Source organism: Gracilinanus agilis, chromosome 5 (assembly GCF_016433145.1).
Source record: "Gracilinanus agilis isolate LMUSP501 chromosome 5, AgileGrace, whole genome shotgun sequence".
NCBI lineage: Eukaryota > Metazoa > Chordata > Mammalia > Didelphimorphia > Didelphidae > Gracilinanus > Gracilinanus agilis.
Window position 1 is genome coordinate 24975891 of NC_058134.1, and position 20441 is coordinate 24996331.

The following is a 20441-nucleotide window of genomic DNA, read 5'->3' on the forward strand; positions in this document are numbered from 1 at the left end:
AGAAGGAGAAGAAGAAAGAGAAGAAGGAGAAGAAGAAGGAGAAGAAGGAGGAGAAGAAGGAGAAGAAGGAGAAGGAGAAGGAGAAGAAGGAGAAGAAGGAGAAAAAGGAGAAGAAGGAGAAGAAGGGGAAAGAGGAGGAGGAGGAGGAGAGAAAGGGAAGCTATCTATTACCAGCAACAACTACCATTGGAGATCCAAGTCCATCACATGTGAGAATCAGTTTGTGCTCCTCTCTCTCATCCCTACCTTTCAAAATGTCCATGTTCCTTTGGTGCCATTTTCTGAAGTGCCTGATAATAGTTGAAGGTTAGTAGGAAAGAGTAAGGGGTTGTGCCAGAGATAGTTTAATTGGCTTGTGAGAGTTGACTGTTGAGTTTTCAATGAGAGCATTTACACCTTAAAAATCAGCAAACACTTCAAATTCCAGCTTGGTTTATTTTTTGTGGATTGTCTAGAATTAAAGGAGTGCAATAATGAAGCTTAAACTTAGTGTTGTGTTCATTTGATTTACTTTAGCAGAACAGTCTTGAACAGAGTCCACATGTGTATGTGTGTTTCTACTTCATTAAAGTATTATCATTTAAAGATAGTCAAATCCTTGTTAATACTGATATCTGTAGTTTTAACAAAGTTTTATTCCTATTAAAATATAATTAAGTAAAAAAAATTGCTAGTCACTCTTTTTCAGTCATCCTGTCTAGCCACAAAGCTAACACATAAACAAAACTATAATATTTATGCATTATCACATAGCCAGAACTTGGGACTAGAACCTGTAAGGAAAAAAAAAACACTTCTATGGGATCCAACCTTCAAATCCAAGTGCCTAAAAAGGATGGTAAATATCACAAGGTGAACAAAAAACACACAGGCAGGCTTTCATCAAACTCTTGTTTGGGGAGCCTTTGAACTGGACTCCCAGCTGCTAGTCTCTTCTCTGCTATCATCCTCCTAAGGCAAAAGTTGATTTGAGTGGTTTCCCACAATGCCATTAGAATAAAATCTCTTCTCCTCTGCCTGACACTTCAAGGTTGGCCTCCACCCTACCTCTTCCTGTGTTTATTTCACATAATTTCCTTCTCCATGTTCTCCCTAATTTATATTCTATGATCTGGAAAAAAGGAGGGGGCATTTGCTTTTCCCTTACCTTTGTTATAAAATCACCCAATTCTTTGCATTTACTCCTATAAACCTGTGGGAGTAAAAAACCCTTTAAATAATCCCCGACCTCAACTTCATTTTCTCTTTACTTCTATCTTAGAATTCCTTCCTTCTTTCCCAATCTGCATCAGGAGCTACTTCCTCTAGGACTGAGCCCCCTCCCGACTTTGACTTTGCTCTCCCCTTCCTTAAAAGATTACACAAGAGATGTATCTATTTACATCTTATAACTCTCCAGTGGAATGGAGCTCCTTGAAGCGAGAGGGTTTTCTTTTAGTTTTGGCCCTTCAGCCCCTTGCCCAATGCTTTGCATGAAGTTGGTCCTTAAAAATGCTTACTGGATTAAAATGGATAAATTTCAAATAGTCTGAGGACAAGGGAACAGTTATATTTTTACAGAACAATCACTGGAAAATACATGAGCCACTTCGAGTCGAACCCCACACATTCTGATGTATCATGGAATACAAAGCACAGGGGAGCTGAAGGATAAATGGAATCAACGTGAGTAAACATAACACTTGCAAAACTTTCATTTTGGACATTAATTAGTAATAGGCTGAGACAGCCCTGAGGAAACCGACAGGCTGTGGCTGCAATGATGTCCTTGACTCGACTATGACAGACAGCACAATATCATTTGCCTCCAGTGAATGGACTTTAATACAGTTTAGGGAGCTGGTATCTCCTAATCTTGAGCAGGTGTAATCTATCATTCCTTTTTTAATTGGAAAAATTAATATGTTGCTTGATTAAAATTCTGGAAAAACAACTGGGACAAGTCATCAAATTTCTATTATAGGAGCAGACCAAATTTCTGCTTACCAGGAGGGACCTAAAATTTCACATTGATTAGCCTAGGCCTACATTATTTTGATAACAGATGGGCTAACTGAAGACATTACACTTATTTATTTCACCCTCTTCTTCACCTTTAAATTTAATAAGAGGAGGCTAGAGGTCAATGGCATGACTAAGGAGATGGATTTATGCTTTGCGGCAACATTCAGAAATATTCAGCATGTTTTCCCTTGTCCCCAACTTTCTTTTGTTCACGAACAAATCAGTCTCAGGCTACAAAATGTCTCCCAGGGAGTCCTCTTCCAAAATTAAATACAAAAAAGTCAATGAACAAGATCATCAAAATGAAATAATTCCTTCCATATATTCATCTTTTAGTTTTGGGTGATGAGGGAAATATCTTACTGGCGTAGCTCAATAAACAGAATTGGATCTTTGGATTTCATTTTCAAATATTTGACACTCAATGTCTCCTGGCAATGAGATTGTCATTTTTTTTGGGGGGTGGTGGTAGGGTGTTGGGAGGGTTAGCCACCTGTTCCTTTTCAATGTAACCAATAGTTCTCTTTCTTTTATCTCATTCTGAAGTGCGTGGTGAGTTGTCGAAGAGATAAAACAATTAAGATGGAAGACGCTTTGAGAAGATAAGCATACTAATTCACTGTATTTCAGGATAGCCTGGAAAATAATTTGAAACAATGGAAAAAAATCCCTGTTAAACCATTCATATTCTATAACCCAGCAATCCTGCTAGAGAACATATAACTATAAGGAGGACAAAAGCAAAAATGTTTCATGTGGAGCAAAATATTTGCAGTCATATATTTTTCCTTCTAAGATTGTCCTTTCAATGTTTATTTTAATACATAAATAGATAAAACATGTATTCTGTATTTACAATGTGTCAGGCATTGTGCTAAGTGCTGGGAACACAAACGCAAGTAAAATTAAAATCAGTCCACATCTTTAAGGATCTTCCATTCTAAGGGGTAAGACAATACACAAAAGGGTTAGAAGAAGATAAGAAGGACCCATAAAGGAACAAAGTAGAAAAGTCTTCGGTAAGGTCAAGGCAGAGCCAAGAGAGTAGTATGCAGCAGCTGGCCAGGGAATTTGCTCAACTAAAACTTCAAGGGAGGAATTTATCAATGGTAGGAGGGTACAAGTAAGGCATGGAGGCATCTCCAGGAAGAGAAGGTCACTGGGGCAAGGAGGAAAGTCTGCACTTTTCAAAGACTCCAAACCCAGCCTTGCTAAGCCCTTCCCTGAGTTCTAATAAAGTACAGTTAATTTAATGAACAACCATAGCAAACATGATGGAAAGTATATGTGTCATTTTGTTCCTTGATTCAACTACTTTACTTTGGAAAGACACAAAGAGTGCTGCACTGTTAGTCCTCTAATTCAGTATCAATAATTTCATCAATTAGAATTCTGAAGTCTTTCAACATCATTTTTATTTACATTAATTTTGTCATCACATAAAAGTAATATTCTTTGTTTCATAGCTGTGCTTTTTTTGGGGGGGGCGTGAAAAAACTAGAATCAAAATGAGTATCCATTGATTAGAGAATGGCTGGACAAAGAATAGTGCATGGACATAGTAGTATATTATTGTGCCAGAAGGAATGGCAAATGAATTTAAAGACAGAGAAAGACTTAAATGAACTGATGCTGATGTAGAAAGCTGAATCAGGATCATGTACATAATGACTATAATGATGTAAAAAGGAAAGGATAATTGAACTCAGATTAAATGTAAAGACTAACATTGCTTCCAGAAGACATAATAAAATATACCTCCATCTTCTCAGAAAATATATTCAACAGCTATGGCCACTGTGCCAGTTGGGTTTGCTTAACTGTTTGTATGTTTCATTGCTCTGCAGGGTCCTATGGGGGAAAGGCTTCCGCGATATATAAGGGCAAAACTGCAGTTTACAATACAATAAAGCATCTATAAACCTTTTTAAAAAAAACCAAGTATATAGCAAAGAATAGGCTTATTAGCACACTGCTTTAAGTGCCCTAGAAAATGGTGTCAAACCTAGATTTTTGTAGGAGATTAATGTGCAAATAAGTACATTCTAATTGCAGGTTTTGCCTCTGGGGAAAATAGTTGGTTTTCAAAAGCAGGAACCACTGCCCACCCACATGAGGAAAATAATATTACCTTTTATGCATCTTCTTTCCTCTGAGAAAATATTGTTACACTTAAAACCCTCTTGCTTTGATCCTTCCTTATGTTTTTGGTAGCAATAAGAGAATGAGATATTATCCTAATTTCATTTATTTGGAATCCAATTCAAAAGATCAAATGTGATAATGGTTTGATTGGTATACCCCGATGGAATGCATCTCATGACCTGTGCATAAGTCAGGCCTGTGGGATCAGTTAAATATTAATTAATCATTTACCATCATCATAATCATAACTACCATTTCTAGAGCACTTTGCAGTTTCCAATGTATTTTCATCACAAACAATATGTTGATAATATTAATTGGGTGCAAGGTATATAGAGTGAAGGGATCTAAGTCAGTATCAGAATGTGATCCTAAACTTTTGAAAATTTCTATAAGCCAAAAATTCCATCAGGAAGCATTTAAGTGACTGCTACATGCCAGGAACTCTCCTGGGCTTTGGGGCTACAAAGACAAAAATGAACTAATGCTTGACCTCAAAAAACTTACATTATAAGCCAGTACAGTGAAAGCAGCATTAAATACTCAGGAATCATTATGGAAAGGCAGTGCAATATGGGGTAAGACCTCTAGATTTCAATTTAGAAAGCCTAACTTGGGGTAGAAAGCAGGGGACTTGGAGTCAGCAATGAGCTGGGTTCAGATTCGCCTCTGTCACCTTCTAGCTATCTAACTGTGGCAAGGCATTGATACTGATTAGTTTTCAAATTGCTCTTTTGTAAAATAGCATTAGTTATCACCTGTAGTACAGACCTCTCATGTTGGTGGTGAGGGTGGTGGGAATTATGACATTAGATGAGAATAGCATATAAGGCTACTTTTACAAAATAAAGACTCTTTATAAGAGTTGTGGAAGGATGGTGATCAGCATAATTGGAGGGAATGCCCACATCAATGGTAATCACAGAGCCAGCAGAGAAGCCAAGTAGAAATGTAATTTCTGATTATTATACTTGTATAACCTTATACAAGTCAATTAACCCCTGTGATTCACAGTTAATTCAACTGCAAAAAAGAGGATAATGATATATCTTCTACTTACTACTCAGGGATGCTGTGAAGACAACACTTTTTAAAGCAGTCTACAAAAGGACATTATTATTGGAGAGGTAAGGAGATGGAGTAGAAACTACCTACACTGGTTTTGGACTTGAAGCACCTGATCATTCGCTTCTTCTTATTTATGTAACTGAGCAAGTCGCCTTCTCTTCATGGCCAACTTTTCTCATCTACAAAGTACTCAGAATAATAGTAATAAGAAGAGCACACATTTCAGCCACACTTTAAGGTTTAGAAAGCATTTTAGACCAGATCACATTGGGCACCTCAGAACATCCCAGTGAGATAAGAATTATTATCGTCTCCATTTTACAGTTGAGGAAACTGAACTGAGCAATGATCTGCTCTTGAAAACCAGCAGAGGGGAAACCTGCAATTAGAATGCATTTATTTGCAAATTAATCTTGTATATAAATTTAGGTGCGACACCATGCTTAAAGCAGTATGAAAATAAATCGACTCTTGCTTTAGAAAATTTAAGGGACATACCCAGGGTCACATACTTAATAAGTGTTAAGCTCAAGGACACTAAACCCATCCTAAATGATACTGGGGATCACCTACATTTTTTTACATCCCTTTTGGAATTCTGATATGTTTTCAAAGATTTTCCACTTAAGGGATAATGGTGATTAGAGTGACGTAGAGATGAAATATATATATATATATATATGTATGTATGTATATATATACACACACATAAAATGTATATGCATATAGATATGGACAAACATGTATATGTATATATAATGTATACACATGCATTTATATGCATGTTATGTGTGTTTTCTTTATGTATATACACATACACAGTATCGATTTTCAGCTCTGATAGTTTTAAAATGTATGAAGACTTTTGGAACATCATGTACAATGTTTCTTCTCCTTGAAGAGTCTATGAACGGCCCCAGGTTCTTTGGGGACTTGTCATGATGCTTCTCCCTTTCATTTTCCACCTGACGTGGTCCATAGGAAGAGCCCCAGTACAAAGCCAGAGCACCTCACCAGAGCTTCATCAGTGGGTGGTGGGAGTCAGGGGACATGGTGGCTGGGCTGGGCTGAAGAAAAGCATCAGAGTAAGATTGCACTCCAGCCGTATTAATCTAGTTCTTAGCACCAAGCTTTGTTCCAAGGTTATGGGATGTGCAGACTTGGCGGCTTCCCTTAGGAAGTTCCCTTGTTCCCTAGGAACAACCTATGTTGTTCTGACAGGTTTGAGTCCATTGGAGACTTATCGATGATATGGGTTCTTCATGGCCTGAGGTTTACACTCTTACCCGCAGAATTTTGAGATCCAGTGAAGCTCACTGTATGCTGCAAGAACACCCGTGCTTCCCAAAGTCTGACCTGCCTCTGAAAGGGACCCATTTTGGGGTTCCATGAAGAAGAGAGACCTTGAACTCATAACTCTGAACTAATCCAAACATTTTGGAGAGCAATTATGCTCAAAGAGTTATAAAATTGTTTATGCCTTGTGACCCAGTGATACCACTGTTAGGTTTATTAAGGGGATTGGGGGGAAAAGAAAAGAACTTTTATGCTCTAAAATATTCATAGCAGCTCTCTTTGTGATAGCAAAGAACTGGAAATTGAGGGAATATTAATCAACTGGGGAACAAACAAGCAAGTTGTGGCATATGATTGTGGTGTAATACTACCGTACTGTAAGAAATGGCAAACAGGTTAATTCTGGAAAAAAAAACAAACAAACATGGAAAGCCCTCCATGAAACTATGAAAAATGAAATGAGCAGAACCAAGAGAACATTATATACAACAACAGAAACATTTTTTGAAGAATGGCTTGTGTATCCCCACCTCCAGAGAAAGAACTGATAAATAGAAATAAGACATCTCTGTCAACTCCTCTCAGCTGGGTATGGTCAAAAGAGAACCTGGAAGAAGCACTAGGTAGAGTGGTCTGAGTTCTAATATTTCTTTGGTTCAACTACACTGGGAGAGAAAGTTATCTTATCCCAATTATATACAGTGGAGGAAACAGAAATTCAGAGAGATTATGTGATTTATTCAAGGTCATCCAACTAGCAAATGATGAAACAAGATGGTGAAGACAGGTCGCCGGACTCTAAATCCAGCATCCCTGTTATGATGTGAGGCTGTTTTCAATATATCCACTATTATTAGTTCAATTTAATAGACATCATTTGAGTACGTACTGTTATGAGTACAGAGTGGTATACTAAGTGCTTAGGGGTACAAAGACAAAACAAATAAGTAAATAATCTGCTTTGATGACTTTATGTTCTGCAAAGGCAAGCAACGCATACATAAATAAATTCAATATACTTTCAGGAGGAAATCACAAATTCCTGGAAGGAACAGGACCTGACTCCTGAGCTCACACCTCCTCAGGGGCATACCAGTGTTTATCTTCTAGTTGACAATATAAAAATTCTCAAGAACACCCACTGAAGATGATCAAGTTTGCTCCACTTCAAAGATTAAATTAAAATTTTAAAAATGAATCACATAACCCAGCAAAAAAATTGATGGGTGTGATACGATTTTCATTTGACTTTCCATATAGGAAGCTTTTGATGTGCCATTGGAGACTCAAAATATTGTGCTACATTCCAACCATCACTGACCACATTCTGGGTTTGGAAACAACAAGACTTGGAATAAGATGCACGTCTCTTGGAAATGCAGAGAATACCCCAACTTTCCAAAGTGATGAGGACATTGTTTTGTTTTCATTGTTTCCACTACACCACCAGAGACCTTGACTTCATGTGTCTGTGGCCTGGCTCCAGCAATGTTCTGACTCAAAGACAACTGTTATTCATGGGTATGATTTCCAATCAAGCAAATGGGAAAGTTGCTCCAATATATGATGACATCCTGGGGTGAAATACCTCAAAAATCTATCATTGAAACTGGCTAAGAAGAGGATTTTGACTGTTCTGCCCACTTTCCAGTTCTCTCTATTTAATCATTAGGCATCAAAGTGCTTTCTCTCAAAATGGCATGCATCAGGAATCAGAGAATTTCAGAATTGGAAAAGATTTCAAAGCCTATCCATTTCAATCTGAACATGAGGAATAATCTCCTCTACCGTATACTTAGAAGCGTCCATCTATGTGTTGCTTAACGACCTTCAGTGAGGAGGAACCCACAACTTACCAAGGCAATCCATTCTACATGGGATAATTCTAGGTGATAGGAATTTTCTCTTCATTTCAAGGTTGGATAATCTTTTTACCCCTTCTACATTTTATTCCTTGTCTTGCCCTCTCAGCGAAGTAGAGAAAATCTAATCCCTCATCTATACGCCATTCCTTCGAATGTATAAAGGCAATAAAAGCTCCCTAAATCTTCTCTGGGCCAAATACACCCCCAGGTCCTACTGCAAGCTCTTATAGGTTCTACTGATTACTACCCTGGATACCTTCCTTTGTGTCATCTGTGGCTCATCTTCTATGACCCTAAAATGTGGTTTCCAGAACTAATTACCATATTCTTTCCTGCTAATAATAATAACGACAATAATGATAATAATATCCTCACTACAGTAAAGACTTGAGAAGACATGGTAGCCATCTTCAAATATCTGAAGGCCTATGACCAGGAATAAGGATTAGATTTGCTTTGTTTGCTCTTAGAAAGCATAAACCAGGATCAATGGGTAGAAGATTGAATTCATCTTGAATGAAGGAATATGAAAAAAAAAACAAAACACAAAAAACTTTCTAACAATCAGAGCTCTCCAAAGGAGGAATGAACTATGTTGGGAGTCACTGGATTTTTCCACAGTAGAGATTATAAGCAAAGATCGGATAATGAATTATAAGGTATATAGTAAATAGAGATCTTATTCAGGTAGGGTTGGGTTAGATGGATTTTGAGAAACTGACTCCGCCATCCTGTGATCCATTGGTCATGGATTTCCATCACCAATCCGAGAATTCAGGTTTTTTACTTCCTTACTTCTTTACTGACTTTGAAATCAATACAAAACTCTTCCTTGGTTATTTATTAAGAATAAATGTTAATGGCTGGTATTTTCAACAACCCTGGGAAATAGGTACTATTATTATCCTAATTTCGCACTGAGGAAACTGAGATTAAATGAATTCCTCAGGGTCGCAGTATCTGAATCTGGATTTGAACTCTGGTCTTCCTGACTCAATGTTCATCACTCTATCAACTGTACCACCAACTGCCTAGATGTTAGAATATTTCAATGCTAAGCAGTCTTAGCATCATATAATCATATATCTATAATTAAAAGGAATCTCAGAGGACATCAAGTCCAATTTGTTTTTACTTTACAAATGAGGAAATGAGACCTGGAGAGTCAAAAAGTGACTTTCCCAAGACCAAATAGGCATTAAGTAGCAAATTTAGGATTTGAACTCAGGATCCAGGTTCAATCCTCTTTCCATTGTATCAAATAAAGGAAAACATATAATGATGAGAGTTCCTTCTCTTTCCAGCTTCCAAAGACTTCCTTCACTCACCTAGCTATAGTCTCCTTCACAATCATTGGAGATTTGAGGTCCCTTGGAAGCCCCATAATGAATCAATCATTTCCTAATTCATCTAGTTGTCATACCTGAGACATATTTATTCATTCATATACCACTAAAATTCCCTTTTTCCTATTTAGGAAAACTAAGTCACATAGCCTCTTTTTTATGTTAGGACCCAGATGTAAATATAGGGGGAAAATGAGTAAAGAAGCCAAAGTCTACCCTGATATTTGGGCAATAACATCTGCATCTGTCACATGTCCAGGGTCACTCTAATTCCATTTCTTGAACCTCTGCTCAGCCTGGTGCTTTCCTGTAGGGTCCTCTATGGATTGAAATTCTTTTTCTTTTCCAAAGGCAATTGAACTTTACATCAAGTTCCATTTTTCTGGGTTATTCCTTCATTCCTTGACAGACCTGAGGCTCCCTACTTTCATTGAATGGACTTGGCAGAAGTAGCCCACTCTCCCCATGGCCATTATCCTCAGAGGACTTATTTCCCCTGGAGATTCGTTTTCAAGAATTCTATTTATCACAGGCTTAGAACAATAAGACTACTTCACACATCTAAGAAATAACAATGGACAAATCCACCCCTCTGTCCCCCTAATTATACTGTCATAGACTTCCATATAGAAAATGACTTAAGAGTAGAAAAATAATAAAGCTTTTATTGCCTTTCTATAATGAACATGAACATTACATTACCATTTCTCATTCTAGAATGAAAGCAGACAATGAGCAGAACATGAAAAGAAGGGAGTAGAGTAATCCTTCATGTAATAAGAAAGAAAAGTCTATGGAATCCCAACTATATTTGAGAAATATTGATGAATTCCACCTAAAAGACACAATTTAGGAACTATGGAAAGACTACTGGTTCTGGAGTCAGATGATACAGGTTCAAAGTCTGCTTCAACCATTGTGCTATCTTAGGCAAGTAACCTATTTCTCTGGACCTCAGTTTCATCCTGTGTAAAATTAAGACATTGGACTAGATGACTTCTGAGGTCTCTTTCAACTGTAGATTGATGAACCCATGATCCCCAATGACAAGGTTAATATTTGTCCACCATTTTTGAAAAGGACTAGTGATATCATGAGGTCTTGATTTGCAAATGATTTTGATTTAAGAGAGGCAGAGTTGTACAAAATCATCCGCCTCACTCTCCTTTTCTGAGTCATTTAAATCTAGGGGCAAGACCAAAGTCAGGACTACTGGTGATGGTCTGGGATGTAGTAGATGACCTTGGCCTCTACAGTGTTTGACCCAGCTCTAAATGCTCTTCTCAGATGGAAATCCAGATTTAAGTTTCTATAGAGCTGCGCTGAAAATTGACTTTCATTATAACCCTACTAGACTGGCCTGTTATCTTCTTGGATGTTTTAGGAGGGAGTAAGACATAATGGACAGATGCTAGACTTAGAATCGAGATAGCCTATGCTCAAATCCTCATTCACATACCTGTGTGCAAATAAGGCTAAGTCAGTGATGGGCAAACTTTTTAAAGAGGGAGCCAAAGAAAAGGAAATGATCATCTGTCAGTCTGTTTCTAAGACAACTCTTTCAAAGTTTCATTGTATTGTATCCTACTTCATTGTATTTGTCGGATTAGGAATAATGTTGTGGGGCTGGATAGAATGTTTCAGGGGGCCGCATCTGGCCTGCTGGCCTTAGTTTGCCCATCACTGGGCTAAGTCATTTAACATCTCCGGGTTTCAAGTTGTTTTTAATGTGCAAAGTTGGGATAGCAATTATGAAGTATTATTTCAAGAATGAAATGAAATTGCATGTGGAAAGTGATGTGTTTAAAGTTATGTACACATTTGTATATATGCATAGACATAGCTGCATACATTCACATAATTTAATCGATTCTTCTTCTGACCACCTGCCCTTTTCTCTAATCAGTTTTGTTTTCAAAGATCAGCACAGAAATAACCGACAAGAGGTATTAAACTTGCAGTTTGAGGCTGTCCACAAACCTCTGCTGTGCACCCAAAGCATATTAATTTGGAAATGTTTAACAAAATTCATACAAAGACAATACAATTCAGCATAGATAATGCCACTCTGTGGTTTTCTATGCTGATATTTAGCACATAGGAATTCATTTACATTTGTGCCTGACACCACTAACCTTGACCGTTTAGGGGGATTTAGCAACTTCAAGCAATGTTTATGGAGTGCCTAACATGGGCAAAGGACCAATAGGAGATGGAGAGAAGAAAAAGTGGCCGGCGGTCCCTCTCGTCACGGAACACACAGCCCAGCAATAAAGAGATGAGGTATGCTTGGGAATAACTAAGCTACTACTGTATAGAGGCGGTCTGGACAAAGGTCTAAAAGTTACCTAAGGAGGGAGGGATAGGAGACTCTACGCTTCCTGTGGAGATTCAAAAGTATGTCTCCCTGGAAAATAATATATGTTAAAGTCCAGAGACTGTACTTGGTTTCAAAGTTGAGGGAAGACCAAAGAAAACCAGGGAAGACAAGAGATGATTGAACAAGATGAAAACCCTTCTAAGAAGTAGGCTGAGGGCTACAGAGAGTTCATTTTCAGCAGATGTTTCTTGGGTACTTTTTCATCCCTCTCTTCCCCCCCTTCAAAGTTCTTGAAGATGAAAGTCCTTTCCTCCATCTATTGTAGGGCATTTCAACACAGCGTTGCTGTCTTCCCAGAAGCTGACAGCTCATTCCGTTAGTCATCACCATAATCAAACATTACCACAAATGACCCAGAAAGCAGGCAGTCTCTCAACATCCCTACAAACTCTCCATTGTGAGAGCACCCGCACTTACAGCTCCCCAGCACAAGGTGCAGAGGGGGCCTTGCCAAGACTGACGTTCAAGTTCATGAATGCTGTCATTCTACATGTCCACCTGCAAATGCCGAGTTCCTCTGACGTCTTTCATGAAACATACTGATCAAACAGGATAGAAACTTAGCGCTACAATAATGGGGACTGAAAAGAATGGGAATATTTTAAGATCCCTGCCACATGTTTAATGCTTTATCACAAGAATATAAGATGTTAAAAGAGAAGATAAATGGGTGGATATAAAGATAAATAGAGAAAGAGACAGAAATAGAATATTTCATCTTCTTCTTACTCTACTTCATCAAAATCTTTTTTTTTTTAAACCCTCACCTTCCATCATTAAATCAATACTGTGTATTGGTTCCAAGGCAGAAGAGTGGTAAGGGCTAGGAAATGGGCGTTAAGTGAATCGCCCAGGGTCACACAGCTGGGAAGTGTCAGAGACCAGATTTGAACCCAGGACCTCCCATCTCTAGGTCTGGCTCTCAATCCACCGAGCTACCCAGATGCTCCCTACTTCATCCAAATCTTAAAGTAAGAGGAAGAATTTGGGATGAGGAGAAGAATAAAAAGAGAACTCCTTTGCCCTAGCTGCCAGTCTTTACATATTAACAAAAATAAAATGGAGAGTCAAAGACTTGGAGGGTTGGGATTCCCTCCAACTAATAAGATGACAAGCATTCCCACCCACTAAGAGAATAGAGCAAGAAGCAGGAGATAATCTAGTTTTCTTAGAGGAAGAGAAAACTTGACCAGCAGTAGAGAGCATCCTCTGATGTCCGGAGAGTGTTTAACCTCTGGCGTGAGCATGCAATTGACTATGCTTAGTCTTTACTCTTAAACTGGATAAGTCAAGTGGTCAACAGTGTCCCCTGGTGGCTCAATTCATCTATATTTCTTTGGCTATCTATCCATTTTTTTAAAAAAACATTTTAGATTCAGAGTTTGATGTCATTATTTCCCCTAGTGCTGTTTTATCACACTCACTAAAGGCATTCTTTGTTCCTGCCCCTTCTCACTAGCGCCTCCTCTTCCAACCCCTATCACTAAGCTCAAGGGAAGCGGATCCCAGGCAATAGAATGAGTCAAGCTGTGACATCTTTTTGAAGGAAGGAAGTGAGAAGAGCCAAGTTCAAGGTTTGAGCCCACTCTCCTGGTGGCTGAAGGATTATGTAAGCAACAGTACATCTCATTGCAGACTTGATGCTTTATAGGATGCCTAATCAGGAGATCTGCCCCAGTTCTCTGTGCAAAATTCCTCTCTGCAGGAGGGGAAGTGGATATATTACAGTATCACTTCAGCAGTGCACTCTTATTTCCACACACTGTGTTTCAAATTGCAAAATCCTTTGGCATTTCCTTTTCTATTTGTCACTTGGTTTCAGAAAGTGAGAGATTTCCTGGGGCATATTCCACTGTGTGGTCCAACAATATGAAATCTACATTCAATACATTAACAGGGGGAAGGGGAGAATAGGAAGAGAAAACCAAATTGGGTCTAAATAATTAAATTTGTAAAAGGTCAGTGAGCGAGTACCAGGAGGAAGAAACGCTGAAGGATTTACTGGTGCTCTCAGTATCAGCCCCTAGGAGAGTGTGATATGGATATATCAGTTGCCACAGAAGGCAGAGAAAAGAATAGAATAACAAAGGTGGCCCCATTTGTGAGAGGAAGGAGGGCAAGCTAAGCAGTGTTCTGTTAATGGAGTTTCAGACAGAGGAGGCAAACATGGAATGATGCCTTAAATAGAAACCCCCAGGCAAAAGGAAAATTGATAAGCTGTGAAAATTGTCCCACTCCAAAGTTGGTGGGCCTTTGTTTTCCTTTTGTAAAACGAAGTATTTTTCTCAAAACCATCATGTAAAATAGCAGGTAATACAGTACTAAGTCCAGCGGTTGGTACATAGTAGGCACTTAATAAATGCTTATTGATTCATACAGATTAGATTAAAAAGTTTTGGTATAAATCTTTGAGGAGGGGACAGGTTATTTCTTTTTAGTGTTCAATTTAACAGACATTCATTAAACATATACTAGGCGCCCCAAATTTTACCAGATGATGGAGCTACAAGATAGAAACGAAATATCTCCTGTCCTCAAGAAGTTTATATTCAACTGGTTAGTGAAGCAGATTCTCTTCAAAATCTATAGCAAAGGGCTTCAGAAAGGGACTTGGGCTATGAAGGAGAGGGTCTGAGGAACTCTATGCAAAAGTTCATAAGATATTAGATTTACTAGGGACCTTAGAGGCCACCGAATTTCAGTTCCCTAATTTTACAGTTGAAGAAAATGGAGAAAGGTATAGATGGGGCCAAGAACTAGTCTTTCCTACTCCATGCAAGATATTCTAATCATTATGCCATTTTGACTTTCAAGGAAAATAGAACAAGGTACACAACAGTGACCCCTGGGGTGGCAGCACCTTAGTCTGTTAAATGGAAGGATGGGGATTACATATTTGTTTTTTAATTGTAGAGAGCTACAGAAGCAAAAAAAAAATCCCTCAGAGCTCTGAGGTTGGTAGTATGAAGGCGAAGGAAACAATAATCTACTGTTGATGTTAAAAGAAGAAAATGGGCAGAAAGACTCCTGTCTAAGTGAGCAAAAAAAAAAATAGAGAAATGCCAAAATGAAGATGGAGATATTTGGTGGTCAAATAGAAATGGAGCAGGGTAAGAGGAAAAGAGTACTATTTCACTCCTAGAATAGGGATTTGGACATTGGAGGAAATGGTAACTTCTGGAAAGGCTACTGAATTTGGAGTTCAAGGACCTGGTTTAAAATTCCAATTCTTCTAGCTGTGTGACTTTGAATAAATTAGTTGGCTCCTTTAGATCTCAATTTCCTTATCTGTAAAATAAAGAGATGTACTAGATGAATTTCCTCATGACTTGCCCTCAGTTTCCTCATAAAATCAATGAGTTGGTCTCTGGTTTCTTACAAGTCTGAATCACACAGCATGATTGCTTTTATTTTTAGCAGCTTTGACATGACTGGACAAGAAACGACCATCCTGAGCTCCTCGTTAGTAGAGTGAAGGGGATTGGATTGGGATTTCTTCCCGATCTTGGGCTATGACTTTGAAGACAAGATGGCTTTGAGGGTGGGAAGGCCAAAGAACTCTACAGAGATAACGAAATCACTTTTGGAGACGAGGTCTTCATTTTATGTTACCCTTCGCGACAGATGAGGATTAGATGAGTCATTTATGGCAAGACGATTTTGACATTCAGAGACCTGGAAGAGACCTCAGAGATCACCTATTTCTATCCTCTCATTTTAGAGATGAGGGAACGGAGGTCCATGTGGCAGTGTCTTGTCCAAGGTCACTCAGGAAGAAAGGGAAGGAGACAGATTTAAACCCTCCTTAAATCCTTCCTTCTCCAAATCTGTCTTCTTTTCATTGCATCAGAGAATTTAATTACACAAAGATCACTGAGGCAACCTGAATCTCTAAGAATAGTTGTATTTTTTTTTTTGCTATTTTTCAGTCATTTCTTTTGTGTTGAACATCTCATGTCTCCATTTGGGGTTTTCTTGGTAAAGATAGTGGAGTGCTTTGTCATTTCCTTTTCCAGTTCATTGTACAGATGAGGAAACTGAGGCTAACAGGGTAAAGAGACTTGCCCAGGGTCACACAGCTAGTAAGTATTTGAGTCTGGAATTGAACTCAGGAAGATTAATCTCTCTGACTCCAGGTTTGGAATTCTATCCATTGCATCACTCAGCTGCCCAAGCAGCTGTATGTATGTGTGCATGTACATGTATATATGCACATGCATGTGTATATGTAAGCATGTTGCACATTTATGAATATTACCCATATGTGTTGTGTGTATGAGTATATGTATGTGCAAGTGTATGCAAGCAACACGGCAGGGATTGTATGTAAACATACATGTGTGTACCCACATATATAAACATGTATTGTGTGTTTATGTATAAATACATGAATATATGTGTGAAATAGAGAAGAGGAAGTTTAATTTCTTCCCAACCCTTTCATGACATGACTCTTTGCATGTGAACATGTGAAGAGCTGACAGGCTTTCTCCTAGACAGCCAGAGCTATGATAGAGGGAGGGAATCCTGCCCCTGCAGTGTATTTTCTACTTCTCCAGGATTCCTTGCTTGATTTTCCACGTGTAAATCGCAGCATCTTTGCCCTCGCCCCAATGCACGCAGCCACTTGGCGGAGACCACTGAGGTAGTAAATCATATAATCACAGACTAATACAACCGGGGAGCTGGAAAGAAGCTCAGCGGCCAGACGATCCAGGCCCCCCTCATGAGGAATCCCCCAATCTCAGAAAGTGACCTTTCGGCCTCTTCTGGAAGACTTCCAGGGATGGGGAGCCCTGCACCCCGCCATGCAGTCTGGAACACTTCTGATTAGCTTCCATTTTTAAGAAGATTCCCCCATTATCTAACCCGAGTCTGCTTGTTTCTAACCGTCTCCATCGCTATGGCTCCTGCCCTCTTGGGCCAATGGGACAAGCCCAGCCTCAATAAATAAGGATTAGAATTCTGCTGCGATGCCTGCCCAACCTCTTATCCTCCACACTAGCCCATCCCTCTCTTTCCTTCTGATCCTCCTGGGTCAGGCACTCGGGGCCTTTCATGGTCCTGGCTGCCCTCTTGCAGGGAAGCTCTAGCTTATCGTTGCTTTTAAATCCTGGTGCTCAGAATGAACAGACCACTGTAGAAAACACTCTCCTCCCCTATCGGGCTGGGCTGTGAGCATAAGGCCTGCGAGGCGAGCTCAGGGGGATGGAGTCACCTCCTTTGGGCTTTGCTCCACTCCTGATTGGTGCTCGTCCTCCATATTCCTTGACTTAAATTGCTTTCCTTGCTGAAGAGGACCTCTCAGACCAGTGATGGTGAACCTTCAGAGAGGTGGGGAACCTTTTAGAGGGGCGGGTGAGGTGAGAAACCTCCTCGGGGCAGGCAGAGATGGGGAGGGGGTCAGCCCAGCCCCGCATCCCTCTGGCTTTCTAGTAATGGACTCTGGCGAACTCTGTGCCGGGGTGTCGGAGTGCCTGTCCACTGAGAGGGCTCTGAGGGTCCCCTCGGGCACACATGCCATAGGTTTGCCATCACAGCCTTAGACTAACCCTTACCGAGGAGGACTCTTTAGATTGGGGCTAAAACTAGAAAAATTCCTTAGAAATCTGAGTTTTGGATAAATAGAAAAGACTGGAAAATTGAGTTCTTGGACCAAGAATAATGTGAATCTCAGAGCAATGAATCTAGGCGAAATAGGAAAAAGAGGGATTGGCCAAGGTCACTGGTCCCTGTTAACTCAATCTAGAGGCACTCAGCTAGCTTACAGGCTAAATTTGAAAGTCTTGTTGACTTTCTGACCCAGGGAAAATGACCTTACCTATGTCAGCCTCAGTTTCCACATCTGTTAAGTGGATATAAATGTAGTACCTCCTTCGGATTATCATGAGGCTCAAATGAAATCAGGCATGCATATTGCATACACATGCTGTTTAAATTCTAACTGGGTACATCTAGATAGCACAGTGGATAGAATGTCAGCCCTAGAGTCAGGGAGACTCATCTTCCTGAGTTCAAATCTGACCTTAGATGCTTCCTAGCTGTCGCTTAATCCTACTGGCCTCAGTTTACTTATATGTGAAATGAGCTGGAGAAGGAAATGGCAAACCACTTCAATATCTCTGCCAAGAAAACGCAAAATGGGCTCAATAAGAATCATACATGATTGAAATGCCTGAAAAACAAGCAAAACATTTATTAAGCACCTACTGGATTATTGGGCTATGTGGGAGTTGGGAGAGAAGGGGTGACCAGAGGGAAACAATTAAAGCATTTCCTTTCCTCATGAGACTTAGATCAGGTATCTAGCAGCAGTCTAGAATTGGATTTCTTTTTTCTTAAATTTTTTAAACCCTAATATCTTTTATATATATCCTTCTATATTAATTTTTTATTTGTTACAGAGCTAGGCAATGGGGGTCAAGTGACTTGCCCAGGGTCACACAGCTGGGAAGTGTCTGAGGCCAGATTTGAACCTAGGATCTCCCGTCTCTAGGCCTGACTCTCAATCCACTGAGCCATCCAGCTGCCCCCCCCTTTTTTTTCTTCTCAAATAGTAGTGTTAGAGAGCTGCCTGAGGTTTAGAGAAATGGAATGAATTGCCCTTGGTCAGAGGCAGGCCTTGAAACCAAATTTCTATATTCTCAAGCTCAGTAATCTATCCCCTAGGAAAGGGAAGAGAAAAAGGATTTATTAAATGTCTCTTATTTGCCAATTTTTCAGATATTAACCCATTATATCCTCATAACAACCTTGGGAAGTGGGTGTTATTATTATCCCGTTTTATATTTAAGGAACCTGAGATGGACAAAGCTAGTAAGTGCTCAAGACCAGATTCCACGTGGGTCTTCCTCACTCCAAGTCTGGTGATGTCGATCACTTTAACACCGAGTTGCCTCGTTGCCACTCTATTAGGCCACCTCTTGGATTATGAAGTATCTCAGGCGTCAAATAAAGAATATTCAAAGAAATCTTTTCTATATGGCTGACTTGTTCCCCCAGTCATTTCTCCCGACTCCATCAGTGGGCAAGTCCACAGACAAGGAAAATTCCTGCTGCCCACAAAAAGTATGATTATGAAGATACATTTTCTTTCTCTGAAATAGTCCAGGCTGCCTGACCGACATGATTTTGGGATGATGCTTCTGTTTGGGATTGCCCGAGTCCCTGATCAGCTCCACTGGCATGCATCATTGAGCACAGAAAGCGTGAATTTGAATTTTGGTCATTTCGCTGCTTGGAGAGGCATCTCAGTGACAGTAAAAGTGGAGAGATTGGCAATATGGTGAGTCAAGGAAGCCAACCTCCGGCTGAAGCTGCCCACACTTGGGCATTGTCCACGTCCTCCTTCTGAGGTTTCTGCTTCTCTGGGGGCTTGGCAGAGGGAAAATATGACCCTGGGCTCTGGGCCCTGGTATTTAAAAGAGAAAAAAATGTGCCGTCTGGAATGAAAAAGCCGGCAACTTCACATCAAAGTCACTGTTACTTTTCATACATTTTGAAGATAAATTATGTCTGAAAACTGATACCAGAAGGCAGTAAAATAAGGGATTTTAAGCCAGCTTTTAATACACACTGGAGAACAGTAATCCTTTATGTTTTTTCCATTTTTAATGTACTTAGAATTCCAACCATCTAGCACAAGGTAGATAATGGAACAAGACTGATTTAACACTTTGTAACTGAAGAACTCAACTGGTTCAGGCAGAGAAATCCTGGGGGATTTATTCAGAATGTTACCACCTCATTGTATTATGCTAACTTACATCTTTCTGTCTAGCCATCAATCCATCTATTCAATCCATCTATCTCTCTCTAGCATCTAGTTTTCCACATATGACATATTTGTGTATAAATATATACATGCATAGATGTGCACATAACAATTCATTTCTTAATTTTTGCCCTGGACTTACGATTTCGTTACTGTTGAGAGGCCTCCTTCCCTTCCCCCAAAGTAGATCAACAACTGTTTTGTTTTGTTTTTTAAAACCCTCACCTTTGATCTTAGAATCAGTACCATGTATTGGTTACAAGGCAGAAGAGTGGTAAGGGCTAGGCCATGGGGGTGAAGTGATTTGCCCAGGGCCACGTAGCCAGGAAGTGTCTGAGGCAAGATTTGAACCCAGGATCTCCTGCTTCTGCACTTGGCTCCCAATCCACTGAGCCACCCAGATTCCTCCTAGATCAATAACTATTAAGTGATTTAATATCTAGTTAAGGCAGCCTGGGTGGTACAGTAGATAGAGTGCCAGACATGGAGTCAGGAAGATTCGACTTCCTGAGTTTAAATCTGGCCTCGGACACTTAACTAGCTGTGCATCTACATATCACTTA

The 20441-nt window shown here is 39.6% G+C and overlaps 1 protein-coding gene across 1 annotated transcript in view; it reads right to left on the bottom strand.

Moving 5' to 3' along the window:
• The window catches only part of RBMS3 (RNA binding motif single stranded interacting protein 3), a 755361-nt gene that overhangs the window by 215897 nt on the left and 519023 nt on the right, over window positions 1-20441 (bottom strand). The window contains exon 7 of the mRNA XM_044678877.1: window positions 19409-19515. Coding sequence (XP_044534812.1) covers window positions 19409-19515 — 107 coding nt within the window. The remainder of the gene's footprint in view (window positions 1-19408; window positions 19516-20441) is intronic.